We start from the raw sequence: 23,733 nt of genomic DNA, 5'->3' as shown, positions 1-23,733 counted from the left end.
CTTTCTCTCATATTGTTTATATTATCTTTATATTTAGACTTTGGTTTGTATTTTTTTTTAAACTTAAAAATTATAATACTTATAATACTTATAGTATTATTTTCAGACTTAAGGTTGAAAGTTCTTAGCAAAGATTTCTAAATTTTAGTGAGATTTAACATAATAATATTTCTCTCCTTGTCGTTTTCTGTCATTTTAGTCAAAATATCGTTTCTTCGATTATCAGTTTCAGTCATAATCATAGCTACATCTGCAAGCTTAGATGTTGCATCGGCCTGCTGTTTAACACTACGTGCAAAAATCTGAAAAATAAAAAAAAAATAAAATTATAAGTTCGAAATTTTACTTAGGGGTGTGCTTCAATTTGAGTATAGTATCTCTATCAATTTTATTTACAAAAAAGACAACTTTCAGATTCCTAATATATTACTCACTTCCATGACTTTGCTATTCTGTTCTTCTATTTTTGCGAATGTGTCCCGGACCTCTAAAAATTGATTTCCGAGTCGCTTCATGTTCGTTCCTTTAATTTGAAAAAATATGTATACATTAACACGTACACTCGGCAACCAAAATGCCTCAACACCTGAATTTGCTCGTGTCAAGGCATATTCGGACGACGTACTTCCACTCTATTATAATTGTGCGTCATGACTATTTAATATCTGGCAACGATGTTTCAAAGCGATTTTACACAAAATTCAAACTAATGTGTGACATATCTGAAAAAGTGGTTATATGTCAAATATGTCAAAATGTATATGGTTAGAAAGTAAGTAATGCACATTAATTATATAAAATATTAAAATAAAATACATTAAATATATAAAAAATATAAAGCGTGATATGAATTACACATATTAATGCCAGTTTTTATTGTGTGTCACAGATTTGAGGACGAGCGACTGGTGTTCAAATATAAAAACTTGCCAGAAATAAAATACAAAAAAGAAAGGGGAAAAGGAAGAGAAAAAGTATAATGAAAATATGATAAATATATATATTTTTTTGAAATTATTATTTGTATTTGTATACAATAATAAATAAATATAAATTAACAAGTAAATGTTTTTATAATTAAAAATAAATATAATTAAACATATAATTAACAGATATAATACATACAGGTGTAACACTATGTAACAATATGCAATATCATGAATATTACTGAATATTAAATGAAGTTATCATGGATAGCTGGTCAATTCAGAACAAGAGAAACTATACGTTTCTTTCTCTGCTAAATTTCTGGAAAAAATAAAACATATATATACAGGGTGACCCATTTTAACTTAGGCAGCCAAATAACTCGAAAAATAAGCACACTACGAAAAAATGTTTAGAATCAAAATTTTGTCATTTCGAGGGGGACGTACAATGACGTTAAAATGAGCCCCCCCACCCCTCCCCCTGGGCGGTGAGGGGGGGCAAGTTTGAAATCTTAAATGGGAACCCCTATTTTTTATTGCATATTCGGAATCTTTGGCTAAAAACACATACAATTTGTCTGAAACATTTTTCTCGATTCATGATAGATGGCGCTGTAATCGACGAAATTCAATTTCTTCGATTTCTCTTACTGAGAACCCATGCTTACGATTCTGCAATAAATTAACAATAAAAATACCACGTTTTCATTGTTAATACTCGAAATTAGTCTTAAAACAAACTTCTCATTATTTTTTATTACTCATTAATTACTTCTCAAGAAACTGCTTTTAGCGTAACCCAGGAACAACGTCGTGGACGTAGCAGTTTTCTGTTCCCTTCGGGGTGCTTGATTAACGTGAGTCCCCTCGCCTCTCACAATTCGGGGTGCTTGAACGTGTGGTAACCCAGCCAGTGAAGGCAAGGTCGTGTGGTGACCCAGCCAGTGAAGGCAAGGTCGTGTGATGACCCAACCAGTTAAGGCAAGGTCAAGTAGTGACCCAGCCAGTGAAGGCAAGGTCGTGTGGTGACCCAACCAGTTAAGGCAAGGTCAAGTAGTGACCCAGCCAGTGAAGGCAAGGTCGTGTGGTGACCCAACCAGTTAAGGCAAGGTCAAGTAGTGACCCAGCCAGTGAAGGCAAGGTCGTATGGTGACCCAACCAGTTAAGGCAAGGTCAAGTAGTGACCCAGCCAGTGAAGGCAAGGTCGTGTGGTGACCCAACCAGTTAAGGCAAGGTCAAGTAGTGACCCAGCCAGTGAAGGCAAGGTCGTGTGGTGACCCAACCAGTTAAGGCAAGATTGCATTGTTATCAGCTCTCTCCGCATGGAGGAGATGCTCAAAGTGTGCACCATTATTTTCTAAGGATAACAGTAATCGACAGCGAAAGTTACGTTGTACATTTTCTAGCATTAAAGGAGTTATAGCTTCACAAGCTCTTCTTATTCTTTCCATCATATTCAATCTTGTCGTTGGAGCTTTACTATACACTGCATCTTTAACGTATCCCCATAAAAAGAAATCAAGGGGATTCAAATCCGGTGATCTCGGAGGCCACAGAACTGGTCCACCCCGCCCTATCCACCGATTTGGGAACCTTTGATTCAAAAACATCCGTACAATACGAGCATAATGAGCAGGAGCACCATCTTGTTGATACCATAAATTTAGTCTAACTGCAAGGGGAACATTCTCTAGGTATGCTGGCAAATCATTTTCGAGGAATTCTAAATACATTGGACTATTAATTGGACGTTCAAAAAAATGAGGTCCAATGACTTGGCCATTGCAAATGCCTACCCATACATATAAACTCCAACGATGTTGATTAAGCACCTCACGATACCAATGTGGATTTTCTGGTGACCAATAGTGGCAATTATGCCTATTGAGACTACCATTGCTGATGAATGTTGCTTCATCACTGAAACAAACATTACTAAAAAAATCTGGATTCTGATCTAACATCTCAAGAGCCCATCTACAAAATTGTACTCTGAGTACGTAGTCGGCCTCACTTAATTCCTGTACCAGAGTAATATGATACGGATGGTAATTGACTGATCGTAACAATCTATGTGCCGTAGTTTGAGGGATTCCCAGTTCTCGTTCTATTTGACGGGTACTAATATGGGGATTTTGATGAACCATAGCCAAAACTGCGAGCAATCTAGGGTCATTATTATTATGAAGTCTATTCCTTCGCCTTTCGCGATGAAGTGGATTATTACGAGATCTCCTTTCAATGTTTATAATTTGTTGATCAGTAGGATGGCGGCGATTTGGGAATCGCTCCGCATAAGTACGGGCAGTAAGTCTGTAATTTCTACCACATTCGCCAAAGGTTATAAGAATATCGACTACTTCTGTAGGCGTATAATTTGCCATTTTACCAGAATTTTATCAGAATACAAATGTTAAAAAAATACATAAACACTTGTGACTTTGGCACTAAATGGACAAAATTTTGGAGGGATACTTAGAGGAACTCCATCAGATGGAAAGTCCAAAATGTCTCGGTACTTTGGACCATTCAAGTTGCCTAAAGGGCAGGTTACGCTAAAAGCAGTTTCTTGAGAAGTAATTAATGAGTAATAAAAAATAATGAGAAGTTTGTTTTAAGACTAATTTCGAGTATTAACAATGAAAACGTGGTATTTTTATTGTTAATTTATTGCAGAATCGTAAGCATGGGTTCTCAGTAAGAGAAATCGAAGAAATTGAATTTCGTCGATTACAGCGCCATCTATCATGAAACGAGAAAAATGTTTCAGACAAATTGTATGTGTTTTTAGCCAAAGATTCCGAATATGCAATAAAAAATAGGGGTTCCCATTTAAGATTTCAAACTTGCCCCCCCTCACCACCCAGGGGGAGGGGTGGGGGGGCTCATTTTAACGTCATTGTACGTCCCCCTCGAAATGACAAAATTTTGATTCTAAACATTTTTTCGTAGTGTGCTTATTTTTCGAGTTATTTGGCTGCCTAAGTTAAAATGGGTCACCCTGTATATATATATTATACATGTAATTTATTTTTTTTTATTTTTTATTATTATATATTACTTACTAATACGGTATCCAATATCCTTCTTTTTCTATTACCAGCTGTAATCTTCTTTGCATAGAATGAATTAAATTCTGTGTATCCTTCTTTCTGCGATAATTGTTGCCAAACTTGATGCACGTGGTTTCTTAAAGCATCTCTTGTCCTGAGTTGACCAGCTCTCCATGATAACTTCATTTGAGCCCAAACATTTTCTATTGGGTTTAAGTCTGGAGACTTTGCTGGCCATCTAATTTGTTGAATGTCTGGATTTTCAGTGAACCATGCTTGCACCAATCTGGAAGTATGAACGGCACTATTGTCTTGTGCTATCTTAACAATTGGATATTGATCTTCAGGGAAAATTCGTCTAATTGCCGGTTTTAATATTTCTTCTAAAATTTCCACATATTCTTCCGCATCCATCCTTAGGAATATCTCTGTAAGTTCTACTAATCCATGAGACGTCATGCATCCCCAGAAGCCTAATGTGATTCTGCCGCTAGTTCCTGATGGAAGAACATACTTCGGATTTAACCGTTGTCCCTTTGGTCGCCAGACTCGATATCGCCCTTCTTCTGCGGATGAAAAAACTTTTTCATCCATCCAAACAACGGCATTCCACTCTTCTTGGGGTGTATTCAAATGTTGTCTTGCAAATAACATTCGTTGCTCTCTATGGCGAGGCTTGAGCTCTATTAGCTCTTGTTTGCAATTTCAGTTTTATTGTATCCAGCTTCATGTAAGCCAATTATTTTGCCTCTGTCTGCTGGTGATATATTTGCAAAAATATTATTTCTGTCCATTTTATATTACAATATTTATAATTATATGTCACAGTAATATAATGATAGTATATTGTTTGTTACTAAGCAAGGTATTGATTTTGCAAGATTGTGCTGTATAAAGAAAAGAAAAGAGAGAATATTTTTTTCAGAATTCTGTATATAAATATTGTAATATAAAATGGACAGAAATAATATTTTTGCAAATATATCACCAGCAGACAGAGGCAAAATAATTGGCTTACATGAAGCTGGATACAATAAAACTGAAATTGCAAACATGGTGGGATGCACTCGTCAGACAGCTGCGTTATGGATAAAAAAACATGAAGAAAGAGGTATGGCAAATCTTCAAGACCATCGCAAAAATAATAAAAGGCCACAGAAGACTACTCCGGAACAAAATCAAGAAATTATAAGAGCTGTTGACGAAAATCCTTTTGATTCTGTTATAAATATCCTGAGGAACAGGGATATAAATATTTGTGCACAAACAATAAGACGTCGCCTACGTGCTGCAAAAGTTCACTGTAAGCCTGCAGCAAAAAAATAGAGCTCAAGCCTCGACATAGAGAGCAACGAATGTTATTCGCAAGACAACATTTGAATACACCCCAAGAAGAGTGGAATGCCGTTGTTTGGATGGATGAAAAAATTTTTTCATCCGCAGAAGAAGGGCGATATCGAGTCTGGCGACCAAAGGGACAACGGTTAAATCCGAAGTATGTTCTTCCATCAGGAACTAGCGGCAGAATCACATTAGGCTTCTGGGGATGCATGACGTCTCATGGATTAGTAGAACTTACAGAGATATCCTCAAGGATGGATGCGGAAGAATATGTGGAAATTTTAGAAGAAATATTAAAACCGGCAATTAGACGAATTTTCCCTGAAGATCAATATCCAATTGTTAAGATAGCACAAGACAATAGTGCCGTTCATACTTCCAGATTGGTGCAAGCATGGTTCACTGAAAATCCAGACATTCAACAAATTAGATGGCCAGCAAAGTCTCCAGACTTAAACCCAATAGAAAATGTTTGGGCTCAAATGAAGTTATCATGGAGAGCTGGTCAACTCAGGACAAGAGATGCTTTAAGAAACCACGTGCATCAAGTTTGGCAACAATTATCGCAGAAAGAAGGATATACACAGAATTTAATTCATTCTATGCAAAGAAGATTACAGCTGGTAATAGAAAAAGAAGGATATTGGATACCGTATTAATAAGTAATATACAGGGCGATCCTGAAAAACGTTATGTCTTTAAAATGACGTATTCCTGACACCATTCTAAGACAATTTTTCCTTTACCAAAATTTGATTTGAAGCGTAGTTTTTGAATTATGAGCAAAAATAGTTAGTAAATCACGCGTCGGGTACAGAAGGCAGGCAGGAGCGGCGCGGCGTGCCGCGAGCGCGGGCGCAGCTGACCGCCCGACGGGTGATTATCACCGCATGAGTCGCTAACTATTTTATCTTATAACATAAAATTATGCTTTAAATAAAATTTTGGTAAAGAAGAAAATGTCTTAGAATTACGTCAGAAATACGTGTTCCTTAAAAAAACGTTATTTTAATAATGAAAAGTTGTTCCGGATCGCCGGCCGTCCGACGTTGCAATCAGCTGATTGCTACACGCGATGTGTGTATGGCGGAGTGTGTGCGTAAGAGAGAGAGAGAAAGAGAGAGAGAGAGGGAGGGTAGGAGGGACAGACATTCATACACACGCACGCACTTTTTTCTCGCTCTCTTTCTCTCTTTTACGCAACACTCATACACTCTCTCATTCAGTCTCTCACTCACACTCTCTCGGTCACTCACTCACTCACTCACTCACCTGCTTACTCACTTGCTCACTCACCTTGTAGCAGCGTAGCGAATCTTCATGCTATGTATTGTTGTTATCTGCTGCACGGTTATGATTGCTAGAGATGCGCGACACATCGAAATTTTTTCGATTATTAATCTCACATTCGATTGACACAATACAGATTACACGATAACGAGTTTACTGTTTATTCACTCACTATTGATTTATCGATACCAAAAATTACTTTCAAAGAAACGCGAATGCAAACAACACATGACTCGACGCGAAGCGACGGACCGCGGAGACTGCGCGACCACAAGAGTTATGTTGCCAGAAACGCGACACGCGACATCTAACAAACGACTTGCGCGTGGCGCGTGATTGACGCGAGATAAGACGAACGATCGGCTAAAACCTTCGCATTGCGAATGCGGTAGAAAACATGAAACGTATAATGACATACTTAAAAAATTAATTATTTATTATAAATAATAACTATTTCTAATTATAATAAATAATTATTATTTACTCAATCACGCGCCACGCGCAAGTCGTTTGTTAGATGTCGCGTGTCGCGTTTCTGGCAACATAACTCTTGTGGTCGCGCAGTCTCCGCGGTCCGTCGCTTCGCGTCGAGTCATGTGTTGTTTGCATTCGCGTTTCTTTGAAAGTAATTTTTGGTATCGATAAATCAATAGTGAGTGAATAAACAGTAAACTCGTTATCGTGTAATCTGTATTGTGTCAATCGAATGTGAGATTAATAATCGAAAAAATTTCGATGTGTCGCGCATCTCTAGCAATCATAACCGTGCAGCAGATAACAACAATACATAGCATGAAGATTCGCTACGCTGCTACAAGGTGAGTGAGCAAGTGAGTAAGCAGGTGAGTGAGTGAGTGAGTGAGTGACCGAGAGAGTGTGAGTGAGAGACTGAATGAGAGAGTGTATGAGTGTTGCGTAAAAGAGAGAAAGAGAGCGAGAAAAAAGTGCGTGCGTGTGTATGAATGTCTGTCCCTCCTACCCTCCCTCTCTCTCTCTCTTTCTCTCTCTCTCTTACGCACACACTCCGCCATACACACATCGCGTGTAGCAATCAGCTGATTGCAACGTCGGACGGCCGGCGATCCGGAACAACTTTTCATTATTAAAATAACGTTTTTTTAAGGAACACGTATTTCTGACGTAATTCTAAGACATTTTCTTCTTTACCAAAATTTTATTTAAAGCATAATTTTATGTTATAAGATAAAATAGTTAGCGACTCATGCGGTGATAATCACCCGTCGGGCGGTCAGCTGCGCCCGCGCTCGCGGCACGCCGCGCCGCTCCTGCCTGCCTTCTGTACCCGACGCGTGATTTACTAACTATTTTTGCTCATAATTCAAAAACTACGCTTCAAATCAAATTTTGGTAAAGGAAAAATTGTCTTAGAATGGTGTCAGGAATACGTCATTTTAAAGACATAACGTTTTTCAGGATCGCCCTGTATAATAATAAAAAATAAAAAAAAATAAATTACATGTATAATATATATGTTTTATTTTTTCCAGAAATTTAGCAGAGAAAGAAACGCATAGTTTCTCTTGTTCTGAATTGACCAGCTATCCATGATAACTTCATTTAATATTCAGTAATATTCATGATATTTGTTTCGACAACGTTAAATAACGCTCGAAATTTAGATTGCCGGGACACGCGTCGAAAGACACGTCGAAACAAGGGATATAGGAGGAAAGAGGAGCAATGATCAATCGAGGAATAGAAGTCAATGGTCGTTGAATGATTTGCACACACAAAATTTAATGTTTATTTCACTCACCGAACTGTTGTACACCCGAATTTACTTAAAGAATTATTCAGCGCAGAAAAGCGCGAAGAGAGTCTCTCGGCCCGACGGCTCCGTACGTGAGCACTGAGTGCGAGCGAGAGCGCACTATCGTGGAGAAAGAGCGATAGTCGCACCGAGCCGCTCAGCTGATGCGTGGGAGCGCGAGAGAGAACTGGTTGCGGAGGGCGAAGCGCCTGGATTTCGCGAGAGGGTCTCGGGCTTTCGCGGATGCACACGAAACTTGCAAGCTGCACGATAAGCGGGAGACTCGCCAATGCTAGGACAAGAAATCGCGTTGTGACTAGTCCCGAATGTCTGACTCGAGTGCGATCTTTTAGTCGTCTGGTCGCACGGGAGAGGCTTTCTTCCCCGTTTTCGCTGTTCTGCGAAAACAGGTGATTTCGGAGAACCAATCCTCTCGCGTTACGTAGAATCGCGTGATTTTATTTTCGAGCGAGGATCCGACTGTTTTTGCTTGTTTTTGAGATATCAAACAAAGAATCGGTTGGTACGTAAACATTGCGAGATTATCGCTCGACATTGGGTGTCAGGGTTTTCGTTGTTGTTTCGCGACGGGGTCCCGAGATTACCGAACTTTAATTTTATTATACGGGATCCGCAACATACCGCCCACCTCGAAACGTTAGTTTCGAAATAAAGGAATAGGAGACGAGCAAATGATTGAATCGATGAAAGGAAAGAGATTCGCGACGTCGCGTTAATGGGTTACAATTCGACTGAGCGTTTTAATTCTGAAAAAAAAAACACAAAGAAATTGTACATGGTAGAACGGAAAATTCGATGCAATACCGCCCGCCTTGACAAAAGTTGCATCGACTTCGAATGATTGTATTTACTAGAGATCGCAACGTAACTAACTTATTCTAATTTCTGTATCTTACAAAATTTTACAATTTTTACATTTTACGTATCAGTAGCTATTTACATGTTTAATCGACTTTCTCATTGTTGAATTGAGAATCGATCCTTACCGGAAGGACGCATACTTTCACAAGCGGTCACTTATACTCCGATTGAGCGGTTCGAATTGAGACAACGCGCACTAAGCCGTCAGGGCCAGGGTGACATTAAGTCACTCGTCCGAGCTCGCACTTACATGGAGGTAAGAGCTGATTCTTTATAAGGACCATGGTACCGATTTTAATGGACGGTTGCTCTGTTCGCCATTTACATCGCTGTTGCAGAGTGTTTACATAATCGGATTGCCATATCTTCCAAAATCGTTCCGTGATTTGCCGAATAAGTTGCCATCGTGACAATCGGTTTTCGGAGATCGATAAGACTGAGGGTTCGGGATGTACCGTGAGAGCGGAACCGATTAAAAAATGCCCCGGAGTAAGTGGTTCGTAATCATCGAGCGTATCGTTTAGAGGTCCGATCGGTCGGGAGTTTAGACACGCTTCTATTCGACAGAGAAGCGTTGTAAACTCTTCAAAGGTTAGAGTATGAGAACCGAGTACGCGACGAAGGTGATGCTTCAAGCTGCGAACTCCAGCTTCCCATAATCCGCCGAAATGAGGAGCGTGAGGGAGTATAAATTTCCATACGATCTTATCTCCTGCAATTTTATTAAGAAAGTCAGAGTTCGTGATGGCGTCACGGTACGCGTGACTTATTTCTTTTTCTGCACCGACGAATGTCGTACCATTATCGGAATACATGACTGTGGGTAAACCGCGACGGGCGCAAAAGCGCGAGAATGCATCTAGAAATGCTGAAGCAGAGTAATTACTGACCAATTCTAAGTGGATTGCTCGAGAGGCGAGACAGATGAACAAAGCAATGTATCCTTTATGCGATTTAATACCTCGACCTGAGGAAAGTCGCGTAGCGACGGGACCGGCATAGTCAACGCCACAGTGCAGAAATGCTCGCACGGGAGCGGAGACGCGAGCCTGCGGCAGTTGGCCCATTAATTGTTCTGGAACCGCTGCCTTTTCTCTTGTGCATGTAATGCATTGATGGATTATTTGTTTGACAATATTTCTCGCCCTGAGAATCCAATAGTTATGACGAAGCGTGGCTAACGTGAGTTGCACTCCCGAATGACATGATGTTTGAGAGAGCGCGAGAATAGACCGGGAAGTGAGCGCGGCCCGAGAGAAAGAGAACGATAAGTCCCGATAGATATACAGGGCGATCCTGAAAAACGATCCGTCTATAAAATGACATATTCCTGACACCATTCTAAGACAATTTTTCCTTTACCAAAATTTGATTTGAAGCGTAGTTTTTGAATTATGAGCAAAAATAGTTAGTAAATCACGCGTCGGGTACAGAAGGCAGGCAGGAGCGGCGCGGCGTGCCGCGAGCGCGGGCGCAGCTGACCGCCCGACGGGTGATTATCACCGCATGAGTCGCTAACTATTTTATCTTATAACATAAAATTATGCTTTAAATAAAATTTTGGTAAAGAAGAAAATGTCTTAGAATTACGTCAGAAATACGTGTTGCTTAAAATAACGTTATTTTAATAATGAAAAGTTGTTCCGGATCGCCGGCCGTCCGACGTTGCAATCAGCTGATTGCTACACGCGATGTGTGTATGGCGGAGTGTGTGCGTAAGAGAGAGAGAGAGAAAGAGAGAGAAAGAGGGAGAGAGGGAGGGTAGGAGGGACAGACATTCATACACACGCACGCACTTTTTTTCTCGCTCTCTTTCTCTCTTTTACGCAACACTCATACACCCTCTCATTCAGTCTCTCACTCACACTCTCTCGATCACTCACTCACTCACTCACCTGCTTACTCACTTGCTCATTCACCTTGTAGCAGCGTAGCGAATCTTCATGCTATGTATTGTTGTATCTGCTGCACGGTTATGATTGCTAGAGATGCGCGACACATTGAAATTTTTTCGATTATTAGTCTCACACTCGATTGACACAATACAGATTACGCGATAACGAGTTTACTGTTTATTCACTCACTATTGATTTATCGATACCAAAAATTACTTTCAAAGAAACGCGAATGCAAACAGCACATGACTCGACGCGAAGCGACGGACCGCGGAGACTGCGCGACCACAAGAGTTATGTTGCCAGAAACGCGACACGCGACATCTAACAAACGACTTGCGCGTGGCGCGTGATTGACGCGAGATAAGACGAACGATCGGCTAAAACCTTCGCATTGCGAATGCGGTAGAAAACATGAAACGTATAATGACATACTTAAGAAATTAATTATTTATAATAAATAATTATTATAATAAATAATTAATTTTTTAAGTATGTCATTATACGTTTCATGTTTTCTACCGCATTCGCAATGCGAAGGTTTTAGCCGATCGTTCGTCTTATCTCGCGTCAATCACGCGCCACGCGCAAGTCGTTTGTTAGATGTCGCGTGTCGCGTTTCTGGCAACATAACTCTTGTGGTCGCGCAGTCTCCGCGGTCCGTCGCTTCGCGTCGAGTCATGTGCTGTTTGCATTCGCGTTTCTTTGAAAGTAATTTTTGGTATCGATAAATCAATAGTGAGTGAATAAACAGTAAACTCGTTATCGCGTAATCTGTATTGTGTCAATCGAGTGTGAGACTAATAATCGAAAAAATTTCAATGTGTCGCGCATCTCTAGCAATCATAACCGTGCAGCAGATACAACAATACATAGCATGAAGATTCGCTACGCTGCTACAAGGTGAATGAGCAAGTGAGTAAGCAGGTGAGTGAGTGAGTGAGTGATCGAGAGAGTGTGAGTGAGAGACTGAATGAGAGAGTGTATGAGTGTTGCGTAAAAGAGAGAAAGAGAGCGAGAAAAAAAGTGCGTGCGTGTGTATGAATGTCTGTCCCTCCTACCCTCCCTCTCTCCCTCTTTCTCTCTCTTTCTCTCTCTCTCTTACGCACACACTCCGCCATACACACATCGCGTGTAGCAATCAGCTGATTGCAACGTCGGACGGCCGGCGATCCGGAACAACTTTTCATTATTAAAATAACGTTATTTTAAGCAACACGTATTTCTGACGTAATTCTAAGACATTTTCTTCTTTACCAAAATTTTATTTAAAGCATAATTTTATGTTATAAGATAAAATAGTTAGCGACTCATGCGGTGATAATCACCCGTCGGGCGGTCAGCTGCGCCCGCGCTCGCGGCACGCCGCGCCGCTCCTGCCTGCCTTCTGTACCCGACGCGTGATTTACTAACTATTTTTGCTCATAATTCAAAAACTACGCTTCAAATCAAATTTTGGTAAAGGAAAAATTGTCTTAGAATGGTGTCAGGAATATGTCATTTTATAGACGGATCGTTTTTCAGGATCGCCCTGTATATGTCTATGTACAAAGTCTTTATTCTAATCTACAAATACACAATCTTAATATATTTACAGTCTTTTAATTAGCAGCGAAAAAAAGATCGAAAATTTCGAGCAAAATTTTTGAATCCGCAAGCAACGGCGAGAATCACTATATTCCGCGAGCGACGGAAAGAGCGTTTTTAAATATTCGATAACGAAATGAGCGCATCGGAGACTTTTCGACAAAAGGCCCAGCGCTCTCTGATCGCGTCAATTTATACTTGAGCCCTTCTCGAAAGATCCAGATTTTTCAAGCACTCGACGGTTGCTGAGATAACGTTTAAAATTTAACGATCTAATATACTTTGTTGTTATTAGATCTTTCGAGAAGGACGAGCGCTGTTTTTAGATTTGCGCGGACAAAGAGATATCTCGTTATCGGCTGCCAGGGGCGCCGAACGAACGGTCGGGCCCTCGACTCTCCTTTTTGTCGAGCACAATTACGAGTCTTAATTAATTTAAATTTTTTTTTTTAATGCTCGATGCGTTTCGAACATCCCGCCCTCCTCGCCGAAAGCGTTTGGCGAAATTAGGCAACTTTAGCAGTGGATGCGCGGTATGCTCCTGCTGGCGGTCGAGAATCGAGGCGGAGAGATATGCCGTTAGTTATGGTGACGGTTGCTAATAAATCGAAGCTAGACAAGGACAGATGATTGTTTACAGTGATTAACAAAAAAATTAACAAAAGAAAGAAGAGAAGAGAGAAAAAAAACATTAGAATAATTTGGTCGCTATTGAGACGACGACCCTTCTACAAGGTCGTTGTCGCGTTGAGGTAGTAGGACGAGCTTAGCAATCGGTCGAGTGAGCTCCGAGGTAGCGGACCGAACGGTTACGACGCGAGTTTGTCCATCCTCGCCTGGGTGGACTCGCACGATGCGCGCCAAAGGCCACCGCGTCGGCGGAGTAATCTCATTGCAGATGAGACACAGTCGTCCGATTTTGTAGTCCTCGCTCCTTTTCCACCACTTCGGACGATGGATGAGTCCATACAGATATTCCTTTGCCCATCGATCCCAGAAATGGTCTCGCATCTGCTGAAGGAGACGCCAGCGGGTTAGCCGATTGGAGGGTTGATCCACCAGAGACGGCTCCGGGATAGCTGTCAGCGCCGATCCCACAAGAAAGTGCCCTGGCGTTAAGGCTGCGAGGTCGTCTGGATCGTCTGAGAGAGCCTGTAATGGTCGGGAATTAAGACATGCTTCAATCTGAGCGAGGAGAGTACTCATCTCCTCGTATGTTAGCTTCGCGTCCCCCAACACCCGGCGCAGATGGTGTTTGACCGATTTGACGGCGGCTTCCCATATGCCGCCAAAGTGGGGTGCTGATGGTGGATTGAATTTCCACTGGATGCTCTCTGCCGCAAGCCGCTGCTCAATTGCACGTCGCTCCGGATTACTCGCCGTGAAGAGGGCTTTCAGTTGAGCGTCGGCCCCGACGAAGTTTGTGCCGCAGTCGCTGCGGATGGTGCTGCACACACCACGCCGGGAGATGAATCGGCGTAGCGCTGCTAGGAAGGCGTCCGCGGTGTAGTCTGAGACGGCCTCCAGATGCACGGCTCTCGTAGCCAGACAGACAAAGATGGCGATAAAGGCCTTGTTAGTCCGATGACCTCGCCCCTTGGTTGTCCGCAGAAGAATGGGTCCGGCATAATCTACCCCGGCATGAAGAAATGGTCTCGCCGGTGTTACCCGCTCTCGAGGAAGGTTGCCCATGATCTGTTGGGGAGTCGCCGCCCGCCATCGCGTGCACGTCACGCACTGGTGGATTCGCTGTTTGACGATAGCGCGGCCTCGAAGAATCCAATAACGTTGCCGCAACAGACCCAAGGTCAACTGAACCCCACCGTGAAGTGAGCGGAGATGGCAGGCGTCGATGACGAGTCGTGTAAGGTGAGAGTCGCTAGGCAGGAGGATGGGGTGTCGCTCATCATAGGCCAGCAGCGCATGCTTCAGGCGTCCACCCACACGGAGTAGACCTTCAGAATCTACAAAAGGAGTAAAACGAATAAGTGGACTGGATTTTGGCAGGCTTCGACTCTGTCGTAGAGCTGTTAATTCCAGCTTAAATTTTCCGGCTTGCGCCAACCGGATCCATAACAGTCGCGTGGCATCGAGCTCGGTCGTGGATAGAGCTGCTCCATAGGCAGCATTAAGATCGGTGGCTGACTGGCTCTCGATTTTACGTCGGGGAAGCCAACGTCGACACCAAGCTGTCACGCGCAGCAGCCTGTAAAGAGAGGAGAATCGCAGCAGTTCCTCAGGTTCTTTCACGGGCGGCTCAGATACTTCGCTTGCGTGGACCTTGACTCGTGCTTCTGGTAGAGCCTCCTCGGTATTCGTAACGGCGGCCTTTGGCCAAGAGTGAGCATCCGCCTTGAGCCACGAAGGGCCTTGCCACCAGAGTTGGTGGTCGACAAGGTGACTTGGTGACAGACCGCGGGAAGCGCAGTCCGCAGGGTTCTCCCGGCCGGGAACATGGTGCCATCGCGCGTCTGGACAGGTAACCTGGATTTCGGCTACCCTGTTGGCTACGTATGTCTTCCATCTAGCAGGATGGCCCCTTATCCATCCAAGAGCCACTGTAGAATCCGACCAGAGATGCACGGGGGCCTGTGGAAGTTCGAGCACAGTTCGCAGGCGAGAGACTAGCCTGACCATGAGTGTCGCTGCACAGAGCTCGAGGCGAGGTAATGATACCTGTTTGACTGGGGCAACCTTCGTTTTTGCAGCGAGCAAGGCCGTATCCCAAGACTTCTCGCTCTTTATTCGTAGGTAGACTGCAGCGGCGTATGCGCTCTCGGAGGCGTCAGCAAATTCATGCACCTCGATCTTGGTGTTCGCCGTGTGATAACCCATCCACCGGGGAATTCGTATTTGCTCTAACAGCGGGAGTTCCGTCTGATAGTTGTGCCACGTCCTGGCCAAGATGTCGTCGAGAGGGTCGTCCCATCCAAGGCCCTGGAGCCAGATCTGTTGAAGAGCAATTTTGGCTCTCACGACCGCAGGAGCCAGCCATCCGAGCGGGTCGAAGAGGCGTGCCGTTAGAGAGAGAGCGGAGCGCTTCGTTATCCGTGTCACGGATATGTGCCTCGTCGCAAACGAGAAGCAATCAATGGCTGGATGCCACTGAAGTCCGAGCGTCGCGTGGGTTTCATGTGGCCGCCACGCGCGAATTTCTTGCCTCATGCGATGTTCGACGGGGATGTCAGCCAAGAGCGTGGGATCATTCGTTGACCATTTCCGTAGCGGGAAACCGCCCGCCATGCAGAGATCAATTAGCTGCCGTTGCAATGCCAACGCTTCTTCCTTGGTGTCTGCGCCTGTGAGTACGTCGTCCATGTAGACGTCACGGCGGATGATAGCAGCGCCGCGATATCGCTCCTCTAGATCATCCGCGAGTTGGCGGAGAGTGCGCATGGCTAAAAATGGAGCACACGCGAGTCCGTAAGTAACTGTATTAAGTTGATACTCACGAACTTTGTCGACCTCCTTATAACGCCATAAAATCCTTTGCAGGTCGCGGTCTTCAGGATGGATTAGTATCTGACGATACATTTTTTCCACATCCGTTGCCAGGACGTAGCAATGACGACGCCACTTTGCCAGAATGTCGGCGAGCTGCGGCAGCAAGTTTGGCCCCACCAGGAGGTGTTGATTTAAAGAGGTTCCGGACGATACGGTTGAGGAGCCATTAAATACGACGCGCAGCTTGGTTGTGGAGCTAGCTTCGCGCATGACGCCGTGATGCGGCAAGTAGCTGATGCGATTTGACGTCGGAGGGTCAGCCAGGCTCATGTGTCCTAAATCCTCGTACTGCCTCATGAAGTCTTTGTACAAGTCTTGTAGATGAGGCTCCCGAACGAACCTCTTTTCCATGCTCACTAAGACTCGCTGAGCGGATTGGTGCGTGGCTGCGAGATCCGGCAGTGGCTCGAGTATCGGAAGGCGAACCATGTATCGACCTTCCGGAGTACGAGTATATGTTCGGCGAAAAAATTCTTCGCACTTTCGATCCTCAAGGCTATGAGACGAATCCTGGACGGGAAGCTCCTCCTGCTGCCAGAACTGACGGACGAGAACCGACAGATCTTCCTCGGTGGTGCACGCGTTAGCGATAGCGCGGCGCAATGCCGTCGGAGAGCTGACGCAGCCGGAGAGAATCCATCCCAATGAGGTCTTCTGCGCCACAGGTTGATGAGGTTCACCCTTGCGAACGCCTTCCTGAAGAATGGCTGCATAAACGTCCGCGCCCAACAGAATGTCCACCGGGTCTGCCGTTAGGAAGTCTGGGTCCGCCAGGTCCAGTCCGTCAAGATATTTCCAAGCATTTGAGTCGGCCTTGATCCCGCCGTCATACACTGTCAGCCGAGGAAATACTAGTGCCGAGACCCTCACCGTTGGTCCACCTCCTAAAGATGATAGATTGAGGGCTACTCGGCCGCGGGCACACCCCGTTTGCTTTCCGCCTACTCCGAACACTGCGACGGATGTGGGTGTTCGAGCGAGTCTCAGGCGCTGCACCAATGCCTCGGAGATGAGCGAGGACTCTGAGCCCTGGTCCACTAGTGCGCGAGCGACGTGCGTAACTCCGTACCGATCCGTTACGCGAACGCGTGCGGTCACGAGCAAGACGGCGACGGGAACGTTCGGCGAATTACGCGTAGTGTGCGACGTCTTTAAGATCGCGGATGCGGTGCACGCGTCGTGCAGTGTAGTGTGGTGCCTCTCGCCACAAGCTGAGCAAGCCTTCTTCGAAGCACATTCGCTGACTTTGTGCTTGCCAAGACAGTTCAAGCACAAGTTGGCAGTTTCCACCAGCTGTTTCTTCTCGGCCGCGGTTTTCGACTTATACCCGTCGCAGAACATTATGTAGTGATCTTGCTGGCAGACGGAACAACGACCACGCCTATACTCTGATTTTCGCGCGTGTTGTACGCGCGCGGATCGATTGGAACAAGCGCTCGATTTGGAAGAAGCGGGCTCCGGCGTAGCCTTCGAGGGCTGAAGGGCCTCGAGAGTTTGCAATCTTTCTTCAAGAAACGATCTCAACGTGGAGTATGACGGCGGCTCCGTCGTACCCTTGACCGAATGCTCCCATTCACGCCGCGATCGGGGATCGAGTTTTTCAGTCACCGAGTAGACGAAATAGTCCTCGCTGCTTGTAATCGGTCGACCAATGCTCTCGAGTGAGCTGACCGTATTGATAACGCCGTGCAATAATTTGCGCAATTCAGAAGCGGACTCACCCTTCAGGACCGGAAGCGACGAGAAGCGAGAGAGATACGAACGAACCAGGAGCCGTTTGTTCTCTTATTGATGAGTTAGCTCTGTCCAGGCTCGGGTGAAGTTCTCGCCGGTGACTGGTAGATCTCCTACCAATAAAGCTGCTTCTCCCTTCAGGCACGTCCTCAGGTAGTGCAGCTTTTCTACCTGGGAGATAGCGGTGTCTTGGCCGATGATGGAGTTGAAGAGGTCCCGGAAGGAGGGCCAGTCCTGGTAGAGCCCAGAAAACGGTGGCAGCTGTATGGAAGAGTAGTGCGAGGAGCCTGAGATGACGTCTCTCGCGCCTTCGTAGCAGCTTCCTTTTCTTCGGCCTTGAGGCTACGTAGAAGGTCTAGCAGCATACCTTTATTACTGAGGTAGGCCTCCTCAGCCAGAGCAGGTATGTCGAGCCTTAAGTACTCCGAATCTGCGATTTGGTCTAAGTAGTTCAGGAGCTCGTCGTTGTGTGTGTCGAATTTGGACCAATACTTTTCCAAGGACTGCAAGCGCGCCCCCACGGCGCCCACCGTGATTTTGGCAGCGCCCAGCTTCATTAGATTATCATGAGTGCGGGCGATTTTGCCGTAGAGATCGGTTGCGGCGGTAATTAGTAATTCAGCTTTACGACTCATGATTCCTCTCTTCTTTGGCAGACACTGTCCGGAATAGCACGGAAGGTCACTGAAAGGGCACGGTCACTCACTTCACTGCACGGCACCGGACAAGCGATCCGGCTCGAAGGACCAGCAAATGTTTGAGAGAGCGCGAGAATAGACCGGGAAGTGAGCGCGGCCCGAGAGAAAGAGAACGATAAGTCCCGATAGATATATATGTCTATGTACAAAGTCTTTATTCTAATCTACAAATACACAATCTTAATATATTTACAGTCTTTTAATTAGCAGCGAAAGAAAGATCGAAAATTTCGAGCAAAATTTTTGAATCCGCAAGCAACGGCGAGAATCACTATATTCCGCGAGCGACGGAAAGAGCGTTTTTAAATATTCGATAACGAAATGAGCGCATCGGAGACTTTTCGACAAAAGGCCCAGCGCTCTCTGATCGCGTCAATTTATACTTGAGCCCTTCTCGAAAGATCCAGATTTTTCAAGCACTCGACGGTTGCTGAGATAACGTTTAAAATTTAACGATCTAATATACTTTGTTGTTATTAGATCTTTCGAGAAGGACGAGCGCTGTTTTTAGATTTCCGCGGACAAAGAGATATCTCGTTATCGGCTGCCAGGGGCGCCGAACGAACGGTCGGGCCCTCGACTCTCCTTTTTGTCGAGCACAATTACGAGTCTTAATTAATTTAAATTTTTTTTTTTTAATGCTCGATGCGTTTCGAACACATGATTTTATATGTGCGTGCCGGCCGATCAAAGATACGACCGGATGAGCGGCTAAAAGTACGGGATGCTTATTTTCGAATGAGAGCGGAGCGTTGGAAAGGCGTCCGCCCACGCGAATGATATCTTCTTTGTCCAAGAATGGACTTAGCGAAGCGATAGCGGTTTTTGGCAACAAAGGTTGACCCTTTTTTAAATTAGAATATTCGGCTGAGAAATTTTCAGTTTGAATCGCTCGAATCCAAAATAATTCCGCTAGTTTACATTCGTTTGCTGTAAGAGCTAAAGGATTTATCGAGAGATCGTCCGAAGGACGGTCTCTTTGTCGGCATTTATTTATAAATCGAATTATGTAAGCGGTCACTCTTATTAATTTAGGCCAACTAGAAAATCTAAGCGCGAGATCCCACGGCTCATTGGATTGAGTGAGATGGACGGCGGGCTGTTTAGCTTCGTCGTTAATGTGAATGTCGAGCGAAAGATTTTGTGCAGGCCATTTAGTTTTATTAAAGTGCAGCCATGGCTGCACTTCATTATGGCGGTCCCTGCCACCATAATGAAAATGACTTTAACTCATTACCGATAAATCCTCTTGAAGCACAGTCGGCCGGGTTGTCGTGAGTTGAAACGTAGCACCATTTAGCATCGGGAATTCGAGTCTGAATATCGGCAACGCGATTTGCAATAAACGTTTTCCATCGCGATGGATGCGAGTTTAGCCACGCCAGCATGACAGTGGAATCCGTCCAACAGTATGACGTGATTGATTTTAGGCTTAGAGATTCTCGAACGTACCCGATAAGGCGTGCTAAAAGAGCTGCGGCAGAAAGTTCGAGACGAGGGACGCTCATCGTTTTGAGCGGCGCAACCTTTGATTTTGCGGTCAGTAAGCGAATAGTAATTTCGTCGGATAAGGAAAGCATGCGGATGTAAACGACAGCGGCGTACGCAACAGTGGAAGCATCGGCGAAACCGTGGAGTTCACACTGAACGGTATCGGAGCCGCGGCCTGTCCATCGCGGAATTTGTAATCCGTTTAAATGCTAGAGGTTGCTATATATTGTTTCCCATCGATGAATAATCGAAGAGGGAATGACATCATCCCACGTCAGCTTCAAATGCCATAAATTTTGCATACAAATTTTGGCTGTGACTGTTACCGGGGTGACCCATTCTAAGGGATCGAATAATTTCGCGATCGCTGAGAGGATTGTGCGTTTCGTACGAGGCAGTGATTCCGACAACGAAACTCGAAATTGAAATGAATCAAGTGCGGGATTCCAAGATATGCCAAGAATGCTTAAGCTATCGTCGAACTGTAACATTTTGTCGCAGGCGAGACCGTGATTATCTGAAGGAATATCGCTTAGTAATTCCGATCTGTTACTCGCCCATTTTCGGAGAGTGAATCCACCATTGGCGAGGAGACGGCAGACCTGCTCTCGTGAGCGACGCAACAATGGAATATCTTCCGCTCCGAAAAGGACGTCGTCGACATAAATGTTATCCCTCAAAATTGGAGCCGCGAGCGGACATGCATCACCGTCGTCGTGCACTAATTGTTTTAAGATTCGGAGGGCTAAAAAGGGCGCGGAGGCAGTACCGTATGTGACGGTTAATAACTGATAATCCCGTATTTCCTCGAACTCGTTATCATACCATAAAATGCGCTGATAATCGCGATCGCGTGGATCGACTAATATTTGTCGATACATTTTAGCAATATCGGCGGTATAGACATATTTATGTTGACGCCATCTCAGTAAGACCGCTATTAAATCGGTTTGCAATTTAGGTCCGGCAAGCAAGTGCGAGTTGAGAGACGTGTTATTTGTCGTGACGCTTGATGCGTTAAAAACAACGCGTAACTTTGTTGTCGAGCTTGACTCGCGAATGACGGCGTGATGCGGTATGTATACAATCTGCGTATCCGATGACGCGGGAGGCGCGACTCGCCTCATATGTCCGAGAGCTTCATATTCGAGGAGAAATTGCAAATATTCTCTTTTTAAATCTGGTTTTAAACTGAGCCGCCGATTGAGCGCGGCAAGTCGGTGCATAGCGATTGAGCGCGACTCGCCTATTTCAATGGGAGGTCCGCTTTTGAAAGGAAGACGGACGGTATATCTCCCGTCGGGAGCGCGCGAGTGAGTCGACTGAAAATGTTCCTCACACTTTTGTTCGTCCGGGGACAAAATTGGTTTTGACGGAAGTTCTTCTACTTCCCAGAATTTTCGAATCTCGGTTTCTAATGAGCAATGCTCACGTTGACCGCATGATGCGGCGAATTTTTTGCGGATACGGGTCCGGAAATAAGCCATCCCAAATGGGAATTTTGCGCAATTGGTTGCCCGGCAGGCCCTTTGCGAATACCGTTCAAAATTATGCGGCTATACAAGTCCGCTCCAATAATGAGCTCGATTGGTTCCGATCCGGTCGGATCATCATTGGCGAGGCGGAGGTCGCTTATGTGTCTCCACTCGTAAACACTCTGCGCTCGGCGAGGATTGTAATTAGTTAGCGAGGGCAGAATGAAGGCGACCGTCGTGAAAATCGGTCCGGACTGATCTCGCGGAGAAATTTTGATGAAAGCCGTGTGACGACATGTACCGGCGTTCGAACATCCTACTGCGGAAATTGTCGTGAGCGTTCGCGTTCGGCGCAATCGCAAAATTTGCGCGATATTTTCTGTAATAAAAGTGACTTCGGAGCCTTGATCTAGCAGGGCTCTGACGGTTAGTTTACGTCCGGCAGGCGATTCGATAATTAATTTTGCGATCGCGAGCAGAACCGGCGACGGAACCGCTGTTCCGGAGACGGATGACAGGGTGACGGCATGCGACGGAGTCGCGATATTCGCAGGTGGATCGACAGTCTCGTTTGCGGTAGCGTTATTAACGCTAGAGACGTTGTTTGCGCTAGAAACATTATAGTTAACGTCAGAAGAAGAGCTCGAGTCAAGGTGCAACGAAGAATGATGTCGTTGTTGGCAGGTTCTGCAGGAGAATCGACTAGTGCATTCTTGAACGGAATGTTTAAGGCTTAGACAATTAAAACATCTTTTTGATTGTTTTACCAGTTCGCGCCGTTGACTCGGACTTTTATTCAAAAATTGTGCGCATTTACTAAAATAATGTTGCTTCTTACATAATGGACAATTCGGTGCTGAATTGTCGGAGGTTGTCGCGTTATTAACCTTAACGCTTCTAGTCGGTTTTGAATTAAGCGGAGCTAATTCATCAAGTGCGATAGCGCGCGACGAGATGAAAGTGCTAAGATCGTCAAATGAGAGAGGAGATGATTCCGTACAGCATTTTATCTTCTAGGCTCGGCGAGTGGATCAAGTTTTTGAACGATGAAATAAACGAGAATATCGCTAAGAATTTCTTCCGTTGATCGCCCAAGACATTTCAGCGCCGAAATGGATTTGTCGGCCGTATCGCGCAGCGAATGTAAGTCGACGGCCGATTCCCGCGACATGGGAGGCAAGTTATATAATGCAGCGATATGAAGATCGATAAGTTTTTTCTTATTCTCGAACCGAGCTTTGAGCGCTTTCCATGCGACGGAAAAATTATCCGCTGTAATGAAGATACTAGAAATGACTTCACGAGCGGATCCGGTCAAGCTCGATGCGAGAAAATGCATTCGCGAGAAATCGGAAAGATCTTTATTTTCAATTATTAGCGCGGTGAATCTATCTCGAAAACTCTCCCATTCTGCGAAATTACCTGAAAACGGAGGCAATTTGATCGGCGGCAAATGTCTTAATGACAAAGCTGATTCTGATCGCGAAAATGAATGTTCGGGCGGAATAGATCGGTTCGGACTCACAGGGGGTTCCAGTTCCTCCAACCACTCTGTCATGAAATCCAGCGTTGTTTGGTAGATCTCCTCGTGCTCGTCCAGTTGATCCTCCTGGAAGTATTCGAGGTTTGCTCGTTTCGCCTCAGGGAAGATCTGCAGGAGAGCTGCGTGGCCTTAGATGCACTGGCTCCACTGGTCTTTCAGGGATGATATCCTTGATCGAATCTTAGCTGGTGTGTAGTTGAGGCGTCCGACCTTCTTAAAGTTCTCGAGAGCTCGAGACACCATGCGCAGAAGAGCATCTTGCTTCGCTAATGCTTCGCTCATTTTGAACGATGTAAGATTATTAGCGCAAGAAATTCTCTGCTAAGAGTCACTGTGAGATTGAGGATCACGCTGAGATTGATAGTCATTAGGATTGAAAGTCACTGCGATTTTAAATTCACTAGAGATTGTTCTTTAATACCACCTTGCACCGACTCCGGCTCGAAGGATCAAACTTTGTTTCGAGAACGTTAAATAACGCTCGAAATTTAGATTGCCGGGACATGCGTCGAAAGACACGTCGAAACAAGGGATATAGGA

The 23,733-nt window shown here is 44.8% G+C and overlaps 3 protein-coding genes across 3 annotated transcripts; all 3 read right to left on the bottom strand.

The window, feature by feature from the left end:
* Positions 1–9,487: 9,487 nt before the first annotated feature.
* LOC145968451 (uncharacterized) lies at positions 9,488–10,081 on the bottom strand. Its single transcript, XM_083093906.1, has one exon. It carries the CDS (start codon positions 10,079–10,081, stop codon positions 9,488–9,490), a length of 594 nt encoding a protein of 197 aa, XP_082950032.1.
* A 3,375-nt stretch (positions 10,082–13,456) lies between these two features.
* Positions 13,457–18,621, bottom strand: LOC145968450 (uncharacterized). The gene is made up of 2 exons (XM_083093905.1): positions 18,158–18,621; positions 13,457–17,918 (listed from the first exon to the last, which is right to left on the bottom strand). The coding sequence occupies exons 1-2, from the start codon at positions 18,619–18,621 to the stop codon at positions 13,457–13,459; spliced, it is 4,926 nt and encodes a 1,641-aa protein (XP_082950031.1).
* Positions 18,622–20,384: 1,763 nt separating this feature from the next.
* Positions 20,385–21,401, bottom strand: LOC145968449 (uncharacterized). The gene has a single exon (XM_083093904.1). It carries the CDS (start codon positions 21,399–21,401, stop codon positions 20,385–20,387), a length of 1,017 nt encoding a protein of 338 aa, XP_082950030.1.
* Between the last annotated feature and the right edge of the window lie 2,332 nt (positions 21,402–23,733).

This window comes from Camponotus vicinus, unplaced genomic scaffold (genome assembly GCF_025532165.1).
Source record: "Camponotus vicinus isolate PSW18456_S1 unplaced genomic scaffold, iyCamVici1.0 SCAF_3, whole genome shotgun sequence".
Classification (NCBI taxonomy): Eukaryota; Metazoa; Arthropoda; class Insecta; order Hymenoptera; family Formicidae; genus Camponotus; species Camponotus vicinus.
This window is presented reverse-complemented; position numbering and strand designations above follow the sequence as displayed.

Coding starts and splice junctions, on each gene's coding strand:
- LOC145968451 (XM_083093906.1), bottom strand. CDS start 10,081: ATGTATTCCGATAATGGTACGACATTCGTCGGTGCAGAAAAAGAAATA.
- LOC145968450 (XM_083093905.1), bottom strand. CDS start 18,621: ATGAGTCGTAAAGCTGAATTACTAATTACCGCCGCAACCGATCTCTAC. Junction 17,919..18,157: donor AAGACACCGCTATCTCCCAG/GTAGAAAAGCTG, acceptor CAATACGGTCAG/CTCACTCGAGAGCATTGGTC.
- LOC145968449 (XM_083093904.1), bottom strand. CDS start 21,401: ATGCACCGACTTGCCGCGCTCAATCGGCGGCTCAGTTTAAAACCAGAT.